Genomic DNA, 16,622 nt, shown 5'->3' with positions numbered 1-16,622 from the left:
TCGCGCCCAGGATGCCATCGTCGCTGCTCAGGACCGCCAGAAGCAGCAAGCAGATAAATTCCGCAGTAACGTGCCGTTCGGCGTCGGAGACAGGGTACTTCTTAGCACAGAACACCTCTCGGTCGCAGCACATGCCAATCGACCCTCAAGAAAGCTGGAACCGCGATATATCGGCCCTTACAGGATTGTCGAGCAGGTCAATGACAACGCATTCAAGATCGACCTGCCACCCAATATGCACCAACATCCTGTGTTCAATGCCGATTTGCTCCGTCTTTACACCGAGTCACCAACTGAGTTCGGCGATCGCATACCGCCTCGACCTTCACCGGAGCTCATTGATGGAGAAGAAGAGTTCGAAGTAGAACGCATTCTGGATCACAAAATATTTGGTAGGACACCTAAATGGCTCGTTCAATGGAAAGGATACCCACTGGAAGAGGCAACCTGGGAGCCAAAGGCGTCATTGGTCAATGCTAAGGAGGCCCTAGCAGAGTTCGAGGCCAAGCGTGAAAAGGAGTAACGTTTTTTTTTAAGATGGGGAGGTGCAACAGGTACAACTGTTTATTCGAGAATGATGTCATGGTCATAACCATGCTGCGCCTAGTTTCTAGAGCATTCCAACACAACTGTGTCTAGTATATAAGAGCCCTTCAAACGTAGGATTAGACAGTAATCAATCATCGAATAAACCTCTGATTCCACCCTAGAACCCCTCCGACTCCTGACTATTTGCAATACGTGATGGATGGAAATCAATGTGGTCAAGGAGAGAACGAAGGCAGTGAGGAAAGTGACGAGGAGGTTGACGAGGAGAAGCAGTGGGTGGAGAAAGAATTGTTTGAGAGACAGCGTCAAGGGTATGGAGATGAGGAGGAGGAGGAGGAAGACGAGGAGTTGCTGCTGCATCGTGATCGAGGAGCGGCTATTGCACCCTTTGCTGTAGAGGAAGAACCCACTGCTGACTACAGCAATTACAGCGGCCATGCCGGCGATGAGAGCAACAGTGACAGTGACCACGACAAGAGCAACAACACAATATCAATAACAACAACAGCAGCAACAGTAGCAAATAACATACCCATCAACGAATATCATTCTTTTTCTTAACCACCTTTTGTCCGGCCCTTTTGCCCTTCCTTTTATGTGGGTTGAAAATACCTCATGTGACCGAATAATTGATCTGACTGAATAACATTTTAATTCATTTCTTCGAAATTGTTATCCGGACAGATTTCCTATCCTTTTGTCCGGATAAAAAAGAATTGACTGTACTACTCCAATATGATCACAAACGAGTGTCTGTTTTCTCTTTTCCATGGCACCTCGTCATTCAGCTTCGGAGTGAAATCTGGCTCAATCCTGCCTCATATTGGATTGGACAAAGGGGTAGATTCTCCAGCGATAAGGAAACCGATATGTGAATCTACATGTAGACCTAGTATGACACCCCGTTATCACCGCACTACTGGTAAACGGCAATTTAGTGCGTCGCCCGAGTGTGTCAAGAGTGTAACACACCTGGTATCAGAGAACGGAGCTGAACTACAGTCTATATTAAGGAAGCGATGGCTAAAAAGATTCGGATCCTTAAACGAATTGAGGTGATGGGATTAGATGTGTGATAGAAGCAAGAGCAATCTATTAACAATTACGTATTGGGTACGATGGCGCGTGGTCAGGGCAGAAGGAAAAAAGTTCGGGCTGGTATAGAGAGAGAGGTGTACAAAAGTGCGCACTGGTAGAGAGAGAGAGAGATGTACTGAAGTTTGCACTCTTGACACATCTGGGCGACGATAACGGGGTGTCAGGCGCTTAAGCACTTAGAAACCCAGGCATTGATCATAAAGCCTCTTTTATATGCCCGTGAGATTATCTTTGTTTCGCTTTAGAATAACAGGGTGTAAGATTACAGTCGAAACTCGTTTTTAGGCCGGGGTTTGTTAACAAAACGCGGCCAACAAACTTAATTTGAAATTGAATTGACCTCTCTGAGTGGGCTATTCTAAAGACCAGAAAATACAGTCACATATTCAGTCACATGCTCTACCGTTGACGTAGAATCCTTTATTATTCCTGCAAAGCACGCACCAGTTGCTTCACTGTCCGTCGAATATCAAACGTATTCTTTGACCCCTGCTTCGCTCTCTCTCTGATTTGCTTGAGGCCTTCGATGCTTACAAGGTCTCCAGCCAGACCCTTCAGCACTTGAGCGGCTATGTTCCATTCCTCGTCTGCGATCGGTGAGCTTGTGTATCCGTCATGACTAACTTCTTCAGACTGGTCGCTTTCTCCATCTGCATTCACCTGCTGCTGCACTTCCTCGGCCAGCTCCTGCACATCCTTGTTTCCTACTATTCGGAAATTCCAATTATTTTCCATATTAGTCTCGGCGATCAGATGCTCGAAATGTATTCTCTCCTGCTCTTCGTATTGGTTGTGTCGGGAGTATCGAAGTGGTTGATACTGTTCAGCCTGGGTTGGCTGCCGTCTGAGCTGCTCACGCATTTCCGTCGGAAGGACTGGCGTTTTGGCGAAGCAGTTTCGCAGCGTTAGAGGCTTCACTCGACTCCATGCATAGGGGATCAATGTCCAAGCGAGTTCGTTGGAGATACATTTCTTCTTTTGATAGTTGCGAGCGAGATAGGTTTCATAGCTGAGCATCTCCAGGAAAGCTCGTTTGAAAACACTAATTACGCCCGCGTCGAGAGGCTGCGTTACTGATGTGGTGTTTGTCGGGAGCCGCCGTATGTGAAGATGCTTCCAAGGCGTGTTGGTTCGCAGATCACGCATGTCGATGTTGTTGTGCGCACCTGCGGAGTCAAGAAGGAGAAGGGTTGGCTGCGAGAGATCGTCATCAAACATTCGTAGCCATCCTACGAATACGTCGTTCTTCATCCATCCCGAGCTTGTTTCCTTCATGAGCATCCCTTTCGCCGAATCTTCTTCAAGATTTGGAATACTTGTGCCTAAAGTAAAGAGCATCACAGAGTCGCAAAGGTCAAGATGAAATATAAAGCACCGATAAATAGATGACGATTGCAACATAAATCATACGTTCAACACATTACCGATGACCAACGGCTTCAATGAATTCTTGGTGTCTGCCATGGCGAGAGAGGACCCAGAAGCATTAATGCAGAACAGGATGGAGACCCTGCAGCTCCTATTGGCCTTGATGCCCGACTTTGACTCTTGAGTTGTGTAAGACTTGTTGTCCAGCTCCTGCAAGTAAAAGCCAGTCTCGTCGCAGTTGAATATGTTGTCTGGAGTGTATTGGGCGCAAAGCTGACGGATATCGGTAAGCTCTGGTTCAATCGCCTCCAGGTCGACCGATCCTGCTTCTCCATGAAGCTGGCAGTAGGTTATCCCATAGTGTTTCTTGAAGGCGTTAAACCATGAGGCTGAGAATGACGGCGGTGCCTCAGACACGGTATCGCCCGAATCGTCCTGCAGATCGACAAGAATCATACCTGCATTCTTGATCATCTTGCCATTGACAGGGATGTTCTGCTTCCGCTGAACTTGTAGTCACCGATATAGGACCTCCTCGATCAGTACGTTCTTGCGGTTGACGATGTAGTAAGCATCCGCAGGGGACATCTTGGCTGCAGCACGTATTTCGTCTTCTCGCTTGATCATGCGCCTAAGGGTACGTCCCGGAAGACTGATGCCTATCATAGGCCCGAAGGTGTTGTAAGAAACCTTGATGTTGAGGTTTTCCTTCCGATCATAGAGATAATGATATATGTCCAGTAATTCGACTTGCTTCTTCAGGGTGTGAGAGACCCTGGCCATTGGGATCTCGAACTGGTTGGGGTTAGGAAACGCAATGAATGTGGTCATATCTTTGCTCCTGGCACAATCCAAAATGAATTTGTATCTCAGTCGATGAGTGCGCTCGGTATCCTCAAGTTCGCTCTTGGTGTATTTTTTGTGATTTTTGGCAGGAGGGTGTACAAGAGTTGGTTTTTGTTTTTTGTTTGATGTCGTTGCCTGGATCGAGAGCGACTCATATTGTCTTTTTTGGGAGGTTTTTGTAGCCATGGTGTTGAGATGTATAGAATGCAACATGAGAGACGTGTCCATGGAGAGCAAGAAGCACGCTCGCAACGCAGCATGTGACTGAATATGTGACTGTATTTTCTGGTCTTTAGAATAGCCCACTCAGAGAGGTCAATTCAATTTCAAATTAAGTTTGTTGGCCGCGTTTTGTTAACAAACCCCGGCCTAAAAACGAGTTTCGACTGTAAAGCTCTTACGGGGGGTGTGAGAATAAAATTTCATTATGTGCTTTGGATAATCTCACGGGGGGTGTAAGAATAAAATCTTACGGGGGGTTGAGATTATACTCTTCCATTTGGCAACCCCTGCACAAATCCCATGTAAAACAAGACTCGTATCTTTTGCGAATTTCAAGTCGAAACAACGCGGCGAGAGGTTGAGAACCATTCCTTCCTCCACCTGGCACCCCATACAGCCTTTTGCGACCTTGGGAGAAGCCTTCTTCATGACGGAAAACAGGATTTTATCGATGACGGACTCAGCGATGACGAAATGGGAAATCAGTTACATTGTGGAGTCCTTTAAGAGCCAGATGACGATCTAGCTTAAAGGGTCGGGGCCAGGTACTATAAGGACTACTGGCATAATCGACGTTTAAAAAATGTTGGCCTTACATGGAGTTAGTATAGGGGTTGCCAAATAGCAGCGGCAACCCGGGTTGTCAAATAGTCAAATAGATTATTCCTCTGATTTTATTACGTGGAGCAGTGTTCTTCCTGCTCTTTCTGGAGGTGTTGTTGCTTAGCGACGACCCGGACTGCTGGAGCGACCTGAGCGACGTCCATTGTAACCTCCTCTACTACGGGATGTGAATCCTCTGCGTCCACGATCATCATGGGAATTGGGCTTTACGAAAGCAAAGTCACAGGCTAAGGTCTGGTCTAGAAGCTTTGATCCGTTCATGCCTGCGATGGCTGCCTCCGCTTCCGAAAACTTTTCATATTCGATCAATGCGTATCCCTGGCGGTGTAATGTTAAATAAAAACTAGGTCAGTGATTATTGAATTAGTTCTTTGCAAAGAGGGGACATGATTGGTTTCTGAATGTTACCTTGACGTATCCTGTGCGACGATCCAAGTTAAGATGCACGTTCTTAATCTCTCCAAACTCCCCGAACTTGTCCTGGATGTCTTCCTCGGTCGCTTCCTCGTGAACTCCTGTGATCAACACAATCCAGCCCTCAACAGCTTTAATGTTTGTAATGATCGGTAGAAGCAGACGAAATTAAAAGTTGAGTGCAATGCACCAAACAAACGAGCCGATGAAGGCTTCCTCCACTTTGTCAACTGTTAAAGAGTCATGATCTCGGCTTACATTTTAATGCCCTGCCGGATGCACTATCGTCGTTCGAATTCAGCTTGTCGAACGAGCTGCCGTGAACACCATCGCCTCTTTGATCTAATCGAGGAGAAGGTGAATGTATCGTATGTTAGTTGCTTCAGGGAATACTCCGTCTAGGCGAGTCATGATTAAATCGCGATCAATGTTTATTACCTCCGCTTTGAAAACCGCGTCCTTTTCTCGTGATCGTGACCTCTGGGACCTCTATTGCAAATGGGGGCAATGTTTGTTTCAGTATTTGCTGATTGTGGTTTTTGGCTGTTGTGGAGTAATGGTCGAGAGTCGTCGATATCCTTGACTTCCTTCTTGTCCAGGATCTGCCGCTCATACTTCTGAAAGTCGTAGCAGATCGAGGTTTTTAATGCTGGGTCCAGCCCTCCGGACAAGAAGTGACCTGAAGAGTTCAACAGTGCTTGTCCTTGATCAGCCCGTCTGCCTAGCTGGCAACGACTAAGAAAGCGCGCATAGTATTCAAATTCGGTCCCATAGAATATAGCCTGGTGGGTATGTCCATGACATTCAGTCACTTTGGTTTGAAAGCTGGCAGGGGATTCGCTGGTTGCTCAGATCGTCCTTCCTCCTTAGTCCACTGGGCAAGGTGCTGATGGAGTTCCACGCTGTGCTTGTTTTACCTGCCATTTCCTCGTCCTGCAGGTCTTCGCCGGGCTTGACACTCAGGTCGATCGCATATTTGTCGGTCATAGTCGTATAGGGGGGCGGACGCTTTCAGAGGGGGAAAGTGGGTTGATGCAAAGAGTAGAGCCGATCGAAAGAGGGAGGGCTATTTTTTGAGTTGAAGTGCAACGTCACCTTGATGGTGGGAGGGAGCCTTTTTTTTTTTTGTTCCATTCCCATTCATTCGTACATTCATACATTCATACACGCACCACCATGCTTCGAGCCATCCCACTAAAAACACCATCAATGTCGTTTGTAGCCGCTGCGGTCGCAGCTAGTGCACTCAGAACAGCACGTGTGGCAGTATGTTTGGGACATAGACTTGATCCCCTTGGCGGAACGCGAAATTGTGCAAGACCTTATGATATCTAAACTACTTGGATTTTTCTTTTGTCACCAACACAATAGGGTATCTCGGCGCCCACCGCATTCGTTCTGCGCAGGTCATACGCCACCCGCTACGGAGACGATGGATACACAAACTGGACCGGAGGCATCGGCAGTTCACGGAAATCTATTCCTATGAACACGGTATGATAGCCTTGACATATTTCTCACGGCAAGTGGGCTATCGTGAAGTGGATGTCTTGTTGACAATGCCGCGCTCTTTTGGTTTGCGAATAGGTTATCAAATTTGTGCCACAGCAGGAGGCATGGATTGTTGAGCGCATGGGTCGATTCTCCCGTGTGCTGGAGCCAGGTCTTCAGATCCTGATGCCATTTTTGGACCGCGTCAAATATGTGAAGAGTTTGAAGGAAGTCGCTATTGAGATTCCAAGCCAGAGCGCCATTACACAAGGTACTGATCCAGTAACCAACCTCTTGCAACCGCTACTGTAAAGCCCATGTCGTTAACCACTGTGATATCCCTGTTAGACAATGTGACGCTGGACCTGGATGGCGTCTTGTACTTCAGAGTAGTGGATCCATACAAGGCGTCTTATGGGGTAGAAGATGCTGAGTTTTCAGTCGCACAGCTTGCACAGACGACGATGCGTGCCGAGATCGGCCAAATGACCCTGGATCGCACTCTGGCAGAGCGTGCTCATTTGAACTCCAATATTGTAGAGGCCATCAACACGGCAGCAGCAGACTGGGGAATCCAGTGTCTTCGCTATGAGATCCGCGATATCCATCCTCCTGCCAAGGTTGTCGAGAGCATGCACCAACAGGTCTCTGCGGAGCGAACCAAGCGAGCTCAAATTCTGGATTCTGAGGGTATAGCGAACACTACCTGCAAACGATTGCTGCTGCTGTTGCTTGAAGCAAAGTGCTTGCTGATGATTTTTTTTTCTCTGAACAGGTTCGCGTCAGGCTGCTATCAACGTTGCCGAGGGTCACAAGCAGTCGACAATTCTTCAGTCAGAGGCTGACAAGGCGGAACAAATTAACAGGGCTACCGGTGAGGCCGAAGCGATCCTCCTGCGTGCTCAGGCAAGCGCGGAGGGTATTCGCCGCATTGCCGAGGCCATCACCAACACCCCCGGTGGACACCACGCAGTCTCGCTCACGGTTGCAGACAAGTACGTCGAGGCCTTTGCACAGCTGGCGAAGGAGACGAACACTCTTATTCTGCCAGCGAATGCCAGCGATGCCTCTTCGATGGTTGCACAGGCATTGACCATCTACGACGGCATTACAAAGAAGCGAGGGATCCATTCTGAGCAGTTGTCTTCATCGACATACTCAGCATCTTCATCACCATCGGTGCCCAACAGTTCGTCGCAATAAAGCGCTTGCATTGCTTTGCTCGCTCTCGTTGAACAATTGCTCGAAAATGCATTTAAGGATTCTGTCTTTTTCATGTCCTTTGTCCGTGCTCTGTCCAACTGTGCATGAGCCAGTAGAATATAACCGCATCGCATTTATGCATTCAAGCCGATGGTTTGTGCTTCAGAGAGATCCGTGTACTCAGACATTTGCACTTCCACCGTCTCTTTTTGCTTCTCATCAGCATCAACATCGCCATGGACATCATCTCGCCACATATACCGCTGTCGCTCATCGCAGGTCTCACGCTCTACCCATTCCTGTTCGTCACCCTGCGGTGTCAGCTCGCGATCAAGCAAATTCTACCACCCAAGGCGGGAATGCCGAAGCATTATCATTTTTGAAACAAGATGGTAGCCTCGACTCATTTGGATATCATGACCTTGACGACCATATACCTTCTTTTGACCGTGGACTGGACCAAGGATGACATCTCAACCTACATCTCCCCCATCACACCCCCTTTCTAGTCGAACTCGAGCTCGGATATGAGCAACTGGCGTGGGACGCAGTCCATGAGTTTTATCAACGCGGTAGATTCGGGGTCTGGAGCAACCTTATCTCCTTTCACCAGGCGGCCGTCATTCTTAACTCAGTCTACTATCTGTATGCGACCATGGTAATCGATCCGGGACCTTATCTCAATGAATACTGTCGCTGATACACCTGAGTACGCCAATGTTGCACCTGAAATGGACACTACAGAGTCGCGAACTGACATCTTTCAATCGACGGCTGAAACGCGGTGTGGACACGGCATTGCTGGTGCCGTATTTCTGGCGTAGGATTATTGGGAATCGACATGGCATGGTATCAGGCGCCGTGGTACATAAGCAAGAGGTTCACGGCAACAACAGTGGTGATCTTTTTTATGAACCTAGTCTTGCAATTGATTATGGCGAAGCAGTGGGCCCGACCTTTCCAAAGCCTTTACCTGGCAAAGCAGTCGAAATCGGCCATACGCGTTTGCCATATGTCTGTAGGCATCGAACTTTATTTGAGAGTCCGTGTAAGTTGGGCCGCAACTTTCTCACGCTGTTAATGGCGAATTTGTCGTTTGTTATTTTTATACTTCGCTTGCTTTTCCTAATACTCTTTGTCTCCCTCCACCTTCACCATCTTCACGCGCTCCATTCCACGTCTTCATTTCTGCTCTCCGCCAACAGAGCGACCTTCCGCATCCCCTGGGGCACCTCAGTCGAGCCAGGCTCGATGAAGCCATTCCACTGGCACACCACTGAAATCGGTATGGTGTCGCAACTTACAACAGACTCGCAATGAATACCTGAGCTTCTATTACTCATTTTAATATAACATTCGTTGGATCCATTCAATGAACAGAGCGGAAGCTATTGTTCGATAAGATCCTCCTCGCTAATCGGTAAGTTCTACATAGGACGAGAGTATGGCGGAAAGAGAACGCCTCAGATCAGATGCAGACACACATAAATTAGGTCAACCCTCGTTTATTCATGCCTTTCTGTCGTCTCTTCTCAATGCAGTGGAGAGAGCACCTGTAGGATTATGATAACCGTCAGGAAACTCGGTATCAAGACCTTGACCGTCCTCAGCGATACTGACAGAAATGTGCTTCATGCTAAGATGGCCGACAAGGCCTACAGCATCGGTCCCACTCCTTCCGTCGAGAGTTATCAAAAGGCCGACAAAATCGTCGAGATTGCGCAAAAGAGCGGAGCTCAAGTGTCTAAGTCGAAATCAGATGTTTACTTAGACGGATCGCTTGATGTGCTGTTTTGTCCAATATCAATCCCGTTCATCCCAGATATGGTTCCTTGTCCGAGAACGCTGGCTTTGCTGATCGCCTAGTCAAGGAAAGCATGGCCCCGCGCCAGCGCTATGGCCGCAAAGTGAATCCAAGTTCATCATGGAGGCGATCAAGGTGTCCGTCGTCCCCGACTACCGCGGTGACAACCAGAATAATGCCTTCTTGAAGGCCCAGGCTGACAAGATTGAATACTCAGTGTTGATCAAGGCAGTCAAAGACAGAGTAGGTAAAAGCATGCGTACTGTGGAGAGTCCCAAAGTCTTTGAGATCATGTTGGAGAGCTCAGGGCGTGAGGCTATGAAGTTCTTCGGTGATGATAAGGTGTAAGTTCAATATCACATTCTGCCTGACAATCATTCTAGGCCCCCAGGACCTGATAGCATCTTCCTTGAAAGTAATTAGCAAATGTTCTGATACCCTTTTATTTTTGGTGCTTATTAAATGCTTCGTCAGACAACCTCTTCGAATAACATTTTCATTGTCATTATCAATATACTAGCCATGGCTGTCAGAGGAATCTCTACGCAAGTTAGGTGAGAAGGCCGTGGCCGCTGCCAAGGATGTGAACTACGTGGGTACTGGAGCCGTCGAATTCATTATGGACAACACGGATTAGACATTCTACCTTATGGAGATGAACACGCGTCTTCAGGTCGAGCACCCCATTACCGACATGACCACATACACAGATTTGGTGCAGTGGCAACTCGAGTCGCGGCCGGAAACTGACTATCTCAACTTCAGACCGAGCTCGATGAAGACGGCTGGGCCTTTGAGGCAAGTATCTATGCTGAGAACTCCAACAACAACCTCCTGTTTGATGTGGGAGTCCTGATCCATGTCCAAATGCCAGAACCTTCGAAGAGCGTGCGTCTGGAGAGTGGATTCATGCAGGGCGACGAGATTTCTGTGCACTATGACCCATGATTGCTAAACTGGTGGTCTATGGCGAAAGCAGAGCTGCAGCTCTCCTAATATTGCGCAAGGCATTGAATGAGTACGAAGTCGTTGGATTAGATACTAACATTGAATTCCTGAAAACTCTGGCTTCCCATCCTGAGTTCATTACTGGCAAGGTTGAGACTGGGTTCATCAAGGAGTATGAGAGTGATATGTTAAAGTCCGCACCATCTCTACATCCCGCTACTGTTACCCATGCTTCCTTGTCGATAGTTCTGACAGATCCCGAGGCCTCCAGACAGGCCGCGCTTGTAGTCACGGATGGAGCTTCGTCTTTTACATTCAACTCTGGAGTTCGTCTCAACCAGATCAGCGAGCAGACAAGGGTGTTTAAGCTGGAGAGCCAGAATGTGCAGGTCGGCGTCGAACTCAATTATGACCAAATCTACAATGTTCGCTTGCAGACGCCTCACATGACTACACGGTCTTCTCTAACGTTATGGCGAAGCTGGCAGGCGAGAACGCTGTTCTGGCTCAGATCGAGAGTCGTTTGTACAAGACTAATGTAATCCAAGCGGACGATCAGGTCCACGCGTCCGCAGAGAAAGGCAAGATGACCCTTGATGTGCCCCAGCCAAAGTTTTTGGCAGTGGGCAAAGAGGAAAAGGCAGTAAGTTTGCGTACGCCCATGCCCTGCAAGATTCCTCAGGTCATGTGTAAGCCCGGCGACAGGGTCGGCAAGAGCCAAGCACTCGTTGTTCTAGAGGCTATGAAAATGGAGGTAACGTACAGTCGCGGGTTCTTGCTGGCTTGACTTGATGGTTATCTAACGCGCGATCAATAGCCCCTTCATCGTCTTTTATTTTCTTCTCGCTTTGAAAATTATACAGTATATTATGCTGCTCGCATTTGAAGACGACGATGAGACCGGGGCTTGATTGATCCCGCAGCTAGTTTAAGTACATGGATGTACATCATTTTGTACAATACAGCAGCCCATCTTTATTATCTGTACATGAATTGTTTCGCAATGGTTCTTAGTTGACGTAGTGCTTTGCGAGAATACACAGCAATGACTCGGTACTAAAGGCTCTTGGCTGTAGCAGGGCTCAAGCCAATTGCCATCTTTCATGCAGCTGGTGGGAATAAGCGCGTTTACCCCTTGTTTTACTTCTTCCTTGGCTTGATGTCCGAGTCCTGAACAGGGCACAGCATGATTGCGTTTTTTTGCTCTGCAGGTGCACCAGTGTAGCCCTAATAGGTCATATCAAATTAAAACGTGGTCAGTCTAGCCTCTTTGCATCTTCTTGACTGCGTTCCATGAAAAACAACGACAATAAAAGGTTATCGCAGGCTCACCTTGCTCCAGTCATAGCTGACAGCATATGCATAAATACTTCCGTTTCGGTTGAAGGCCGCAGTCGAGATGGGCAGTGGCTGCTTATTGAACACTTTCAGCTTTTGCTTTGAGTCCTTGTCCCAGAATGTGAATCCACCGTCCGACCCTGCAGTCGCAAAAGTGCCGTAAACCGGGTGGAATGAGATCGCGTTCACCGCAAATACTGAAGAATCCCGCGCTGCCGGCGCACCATCACGATGGCATTTGAACGAGAAGTTTCCTCTGTAAGATAAAAGTGGCATTAGTTATAAACCGTACAATTCGTTCGCTCGAACACATGAATACACACACATTCCCAGCGGCTTACTGGCTATCCTTGACATCCGTGTACTGAATGGCGACGCGCCCTTCGATACTTCCGACTGCGAATCCTCCACCTGTCGAAAAACATGACACTACGCGGGTCTGCATCTTGAGCGGACTCTCCATGGTGCGGAAGGGGACCGTGGGGTTACTCATATCATACATAGTAATTTGACGGTCCGCCATAGCTGCCACCAGCAACGAGCCATGTGTGTCCATTGAATACAGTCGATCACTCAACGCCACCGAAGAAACCGGACTTTGCTGGCGGAGATCCCAGTACTAAGATGATAGTGATATAGCAGAAGGTGGAATGGTGATGTTGGATATCGAATTTTTTCACTAAAAACGAGGATCACAACGCCATCGCCGGTAAGTTGTTGTCCTGAACATCATTGCATATGCTGCTGTTACCTTGATGGTCTTGTCCCAACTGCCGGTCGCCACAATGTTGGGTCCATCGATCCAGCGCAGACTTTTAATGGGCGCGTCGTGCTTTGCAAACTGTGTGGGCTGACCTGTCGTCACGTCGAAAAGTCTTCCTGCGTTATCCGCGCCTCCGGACGCTAGCTTGGATCCGTCCTACGTGTTTGACAGAGCAAGTCTGTCAGGAAGATCATGGTTTTCGGTCCTTTGTCCACTGCTTCTTTCGGGTCGAATATCTCAACTTACAGCGCTCCACTGACAAGTCAGTGCGGGTCCTTCGTGCGAATACATAGCCTTTGCAACTGTCGACCCGTCTCCCATAACTTCCCAGATACGGACCTAATACATATAGAGGAGCAACGACAACATGAGTCTCCTTGGTGCTGAAGCATTATTCAGTACGGATGCTGGCCCTGATTCATACCTCATTGTTCCAGGACGTCGCCGCGAGAAGATCACTCGTCTTCGAGAATGCGAGGTCTGAGACACCATCAGTCGGGGGAGCTGTCACCTATCGACAGAGGGAATCATAGGGCTGTTTAGTTTTGAAGGTGGATGGAGAGGCGAAGAGTACTATGAGAGTGCATTCAAGCGGTGCACAATACTTCGATATCCTTTGGTTGGGCTTGATTTGCGAGCATCATCCTGAAAAAGTTGTTTTCGTCGGAATCTCAGTACTAAATGGAAAGAGGGCGGATGTGAGGAGGAAGGCTTAAAGGAATGATCGAAGGGGTTTGAATAGACAAGATTAATCAAAGGAACTGAAGGATGTGGAACAAAAGAAACACTTGAAGCACTGAAGCGGTGGCGTAACCTTATCGACAAAGAAAACGGCGCGATGGTGGCGCGTAAGATGTCTTTGCTCTCCACATGCGACCTGACCAAGGGTCACCCAATCACCGCGGTCATACAACAAAGTGCTATGCAAGGGTATAAAGGAACGCGCGTGCAGCTGCCATCGATGCTTTGCATACATGATAATAGATGCGCTATGAATCCCATTGCTGTAGCCGTATGATTCGTTTTTTTATTGCTCGCTGTTTAATGGTGCATAAAGAGCATCCTTATTGTGTTACATGTTCCTGTTACAACATAGAGGGGAAGCGCATCCAGGATATCTTAATCCAACTCTACTGCTGAGATGACGTGGGCTTGTTCTTCTCCTTCTCCTTCTCGTTCTCGGCCTCAATCTCTGCTACAACTGTCTCGATCTCCGCCAGCTCCAGACGCTGGTGTCAATTTTTTTTTTTAAAAATACAAATCAAGGCAGCGTTAGGTCAACACACCCATGCTTTTGCCAAGAAAGCGTTTGCATGCCTTATCGAGCATATTCTCTTACCTGGATAACGCTGTCCGTTCCCATGATGGCAATCTCAATGTTCTTCGCTCCAGTTTGAACAACCTAATTAGTAATGAAAAGAGAATGTTAGAAAAAAATCCATTACAAACGTTCGCAATGTCAGTCTAGAACAGCGATAAGATCATAAGTTCCTCTATATTTACCTCAAGCAATGATCTGATAGCAAGTTTAATTGCTTCGGTTCTGTTCATGTCCTCCTTATAGTTCTTCTCCAGAAACTCGCGAACAGTTTTTGAAGATCGACCGATAGCATTGGCCTTCCATGCAGAGTAAACACCCGAGGGGTCCGTCTGGTACAGCTTGGGCACCTTGTCTGAATCAAAGCCCATGATCAATGTCGAGATTCCAAACGGACGGACTCCTCCGCTCTGCGTGTATTTCTAAATTGTCGATCGAAATCAGCCCGTAAAGTGAGATATTAGCAATGATGGAAACGATATAGATGTGACAGCTAGACAGGATTTGTGCTAATGCGGTCCATCGAGCGAGTTGGCGAAAAGCAAGAGCAGACGTATTGGATCCTTACCTGCTGTACCCCTGCAATATAGCGCGTAATATATTCGATCGAGACTGCATCCTCCACTGTAAGTCTGTGGCTCTGACATTCTATCCTTGCCTTGTTGATTAATACGCGAGCATCCGCCGAAAGACCTAAATGTTGTGTCCATCAAGCATTTGAAGCCATTTGGATCAGTGCTAATTGCTATCCACCTGCGATAAAGACGCGTCCTCTCTGCCTTTCTTGTCCTTGCAGAGACATTGATGTTTCCAGTTGCGTTCACGGAAAAGGGAACGACTCTTACCAGCAAAGGCAAGACAAACGTGGTCATCCAGCATGCAGATCTTCTTTACTGTGCGTTCATCCTGGAGCTTCATGGCCGACTTTTTCTCGACGCCCAAAACCACAACGTCAGAGCCACGGACACCGACCTAGCAAATTGACGACGACAATGCAGATAGTATCTCAGAATGAATAGCGGAGAGTATGATGGGGTGCTTCAAAAGATGCAGAACTTCGGTGGATATATCTTCCTCTCTGCCGGAGGACGAGAAGCGTTATTACAGAGCTATTCTAATAAGGCAAAGACGCGTTCCTGTGCACTTACGACGCAGCTTCCCTTGCGGACAGCCTCGACAGCGTAGTCGACTTGGAAGAGGTGACCATCGGGCGAGAAGACGGTCAAAGCGCGATCATAAGAGCCAGCCATAGTTATCTTTCTTGTTTTTACTGTAATTGAATGTTTTTATGTGAGTGAAGCTGAGCTGGAGAGAGGATGGAGAGGATGGGAGCGAGATGTATGCTTCGAGACCTGGTGTAGTCGTAAGCCGAATTCCATGACGCGTACTGGGGTGTCCTTATGTTGCCTAAATAAAGTAAATAAAAATGCATGATTAGCGTAATACCGGTACGTCATATAAAAACAGTTAAACCCGCTGATGATTGAGTCGCTAGGACCATATCGGCTGGCCGTTGGAGTCCAAAGGCTGAAGTTCAGCAGGTCGTATGCCCTTGAAAAGCCTATACTGGGCAGCTCGCACCATGTTTTGTGCAGCCATGCTGTCGCGGTGGAAAGGCATCTGGCAGGCTAAACAATACATGCCACGCATATTCACCCGTCCAACAAATCCATGGTCGCATTTTCTGCTTGGACCAACAGGGCCATTGAACGGACACTTTTGCGACGTGTAGTATTCGTTGATACCGACCACCGCATGACCCCTGGTCCTGAACTATAAGGACAGGATAATTTGCGATTCGATTAGATCGTGTTTGCCTGTAATAGGGCCACAAAACATAGCGTTATATCAATGCTCTTACCGCTGAGATCGACTTTGCGCTGAATGTGCCGTGCAGTGAAGTCAACCCAGACGAGGTGCCGAACTTGCCGAGACCCACAACCCACAGCACCTTGTTGGCTGGAATAGCTTTCTTCTGGTTGTCTTCTTTTACCAATTTGAGAATAGCCTCGATAGCGATTCGGTCCTCTGCATCCCTCGCTTTTTTCAGATCCCAAGTATCGCGACGATGCCGGAACGATTGGTTGTAGTGCTCGTTCAACACCTGTCTGTTATTATCCATTGAGTTCAAGAACAACCGAACGTCCTCATCAATAATGTCTCTTCTCGGCAATAGTGAACTCTCGGCATCATGGATCTCGTCGGTCTTGCGCCCTTCGATAGCTCTGCGATACTTGAACTGAGGCTGCATCAAGGCCTTTTGCTTGATATTGAAAGTGCGGTACTTCCCTGTCGGTGGCCAAGGTAGTGTTCCATCCGCCAAGGGGAGATCAGGGATAAAAACACTGACGGCTGCTGTGACCACCTGGCCCAGGTCAATGCCACCAATGCAGACATCCCTACCGTCACTACACAAAGGGAACTATAGAATGAGTGTTTAATATTCTAGTCCTTGAAGAGACTACCTTCCAAAAAAAAAAAAAAAAAAAAAAAAAAACTTGCCTGCCAAACGTGTCCTGGAGTTCCTTTGTCGATCCAGAGAGCTCGTTCCTAATCTCTTTCAACCACTGATCGGTTCCCATCTTGGGTCAACTCGGCCAGGAACGGGATTTGAGGGCTTGTACCCCTTTGTGACA

General features: G+C 47.8%; 6 protein-coding genes across 6 annotated transcripts; 2 read left to right on the top strand and 4 right to left on the bottom strand.

Moving 5' to 3' along the window:
* Nucleotides 1-591: 591 nt before the first annotated feature.
* BC939DRAFT_512541 (uncharacterized protein) lies at nucleotides 592-1,110 on the bottom strand. The gene has a single exon (XM_051561110.1). The coding sequence runs from the start codon at nucleotides 985-987 to the stop codon at nucleotides 604-606; it is 384 nt and encodes a 127-aa protein (XP_051406002.1). The 5' UTR covers nucleotides 988-1,110; the 3' UTR covers nucleotides 592-603.
* A 3,549-nt stretch (nucleotides 1,111-4,659) lies between these two features.
* Nucleotides 4,660-5,829, bottom strand: BC939DRAFT_74283 (uncharacterized protein). Its single transcript, XM_051561874.1, has 4 exons — nucleotides 5,560-5,829; nucleotides 5,380-5,463; nucleotides 5,116-5,252; nucleotides 4,660-5,025 (listed from the first exon to the last, which is right to left on the bottom strand). The coding sequence occupies exons 1-4, from the start codon at nucleotides 5,732-5,734 to the stop codon at nucleotides 4,807-4,809; spliced, it is 615 nt and encodes a 204-aa protein (XP_051406001.1). The 5' UTR covers nucleotides 5,735-5,829; the 3' UTR covers nucleotides 4,660-4,806.
* Nucleotides 5,830-6,606: 777 nt separating this feature from the next.
* Nucleotides 6,607-7,815, top strand: BC939DRAFT_482469 (uncharacterized protein; the record flags this gene model as incomplete). Its single annotated transcript, XM_051559124.1, has 4 exons — nucleotides 6,607-6,615; nucleotides 6,709-6,883; nucleotides 6,961-7,302; nucleotides 7,388-7,815. 4 exons carry the CDS (start codon nucleotides 6,607-6,609, stop codon nucleotides 7,813-7,815), a joined length of 954 nt encoding a protein of 317 aa, XP_051406000.1.
* A 1,012-nt stretch (nucleotides 7,816-8,827) lies between these two features.
* BC939DRAFT_485582 (uncharacterized protein) lies at nucleotides 8,828-11,354 on the top strand (the record flags this gene model as incomplete). Its single annotated transcript, XM_051559317.1, is given in 10 exon segments — nucleotides 8,828-8,863; nucleotides 9,198-9,235; nucleotides 9,357-9,557; nucleotides 9,638-9,680; nucleotides 9,692-9,961; nucleotides 10,140-10,226; nucleotides 10,257-10,334; nucleotides 10,385-10,549; nucleotides 10,627-10,992; nucleotides 11,049-11,354. 10 exon segments carry the CDS (start codon nucleotides 8,828-8,830, stop codon nucleotides 11,352-11,354), a joined length of 1,590 nt encoding a protein of 529 aa, XP_051405999.1.
* A 353-nt stretch (nucleotides 11,355-11,707) lies between these two features.
* BC939DRAFT_508803 (Poly(A)+ RNA export protein) lies at nucleotides 11,708-13,312 on the bottom strand (the record flags this gene model as incomplete). Its single annotated transcript, XM_051561044.1, has 7 exons — nucleotides 11,708-11,794; nucleotides 11,900-12,161; nucleotides 12,247-12,524; nucleotides 12,657-12,824; nucleotides 12,915-13,007; nucleotides 13,093-13,179; nucleotides 13,274-13,312. 7 exons carry the CDS (start codon nucleotides 13,310-13,312, stop codon nucleotides 11,708-11,710), a joined length of 1,014 nt encoding a protein of 337 aa, XP_051405998.1.
* A 352-nt stretch (nucleotides 13,313-13,664) lies between these two features.
* BC939DRAFT_470949 (nucleophile aminohydrolase) lies at nucleotides 13,665-15,364 on the bottom strand. Its single transcript, XM_051558183.1, has 6 exons — nucleotides 15,135-15,364; nucleotides 14,832-14,958; nucleotides 14,555-14,679; nucleotides 14,172-14,408; nucleotides 14,008-14,070; nucleotides 13,665-13,897 (listed from the first exon to the last, which is right to left on the bottom strand). The coding sequence occupies exons 1-6, from the start codon at nucleotides 15,234-15,236 to the stop codon at nucleotides 13,799-13,801; spliced, it is 753 nt and encodes a 250-aa protein (XP_051405997.1). The 5' UTR covers nucleotides 15,237-15,364; the 3' UTR covers nucleotides 13,665-13,798.
* Between the last annotated feature and the right edge of the window lie 1,258 nt (nucleotides 15,365-16,622).

Source organism: Gamsiella multidivaricata (genome assembly GCF_025024155.1).
Source record: "Gamsiella multidivaricata strain RSA 2152 chromosome Unknown BC939scaffold_155, whole genome shotgun sequence".
Lineage (NCBI taxonomy): Eukaryota > Fungi > Mortierellomycota > Mortierellomycetes > Mortierellales > Mortierellaceae > Gamsiella > Gamsiella multidivaricata.
This window is presented reverse-complemented; position numbering and strand designations above follow the sequence as displayed.

Coding starts and splice junctions, on each gene's coding strand:
- BC939DRAFT_512541 (XM_051561110.1), bottom strand. CDS start 987: ATGGCCGCTGTAATTGCTGTAGTCAGCAGTGGGTTCTTCCTCTACAGC.
- BC939DRAFT_74283 (XM_051561874.1), bottom strand. CDS start 5,734: ATGAGCGGCAGATCCTGGACAAGAAGGAAGTCAAGGATATCGACGACT. Junction 5,253..5,379: donor ATCCGGCAGGGCATTAAAAT/GTAAGCCGAGAT, acceptor CAAACATTAAAG/CTGTTGAGGGCTGGATTGTG. Junction 5,026..5,115: donor GTCGCACAGGATACGTCAAG/GTAACATTCAGA, acceptor TTACACCGCCAG/GGATACGCATTGATCGAATA.
- BC939DRAFT_470949 (XM_051558183.1), bottom strand. CDS start 15,236: ATGGCTGGCTCTTATGATCGCGCTTTGACCGTCTTCTCGCCCGATGGT. Junction 14,071..14,171: donor CTATCAGATCATTGCTTGAG/GTAAATATAGAG, acceptor ATTACTAATTAG/GTTGTTCAAACTGGAGCGAA. Junction 13,898..14,007: donor GAACGGACAGCGTTATCCAG/GTAAGAGAATAT, acceptor AATTGACACCAG/CGTCTGGAGCTGGCGGAGAT.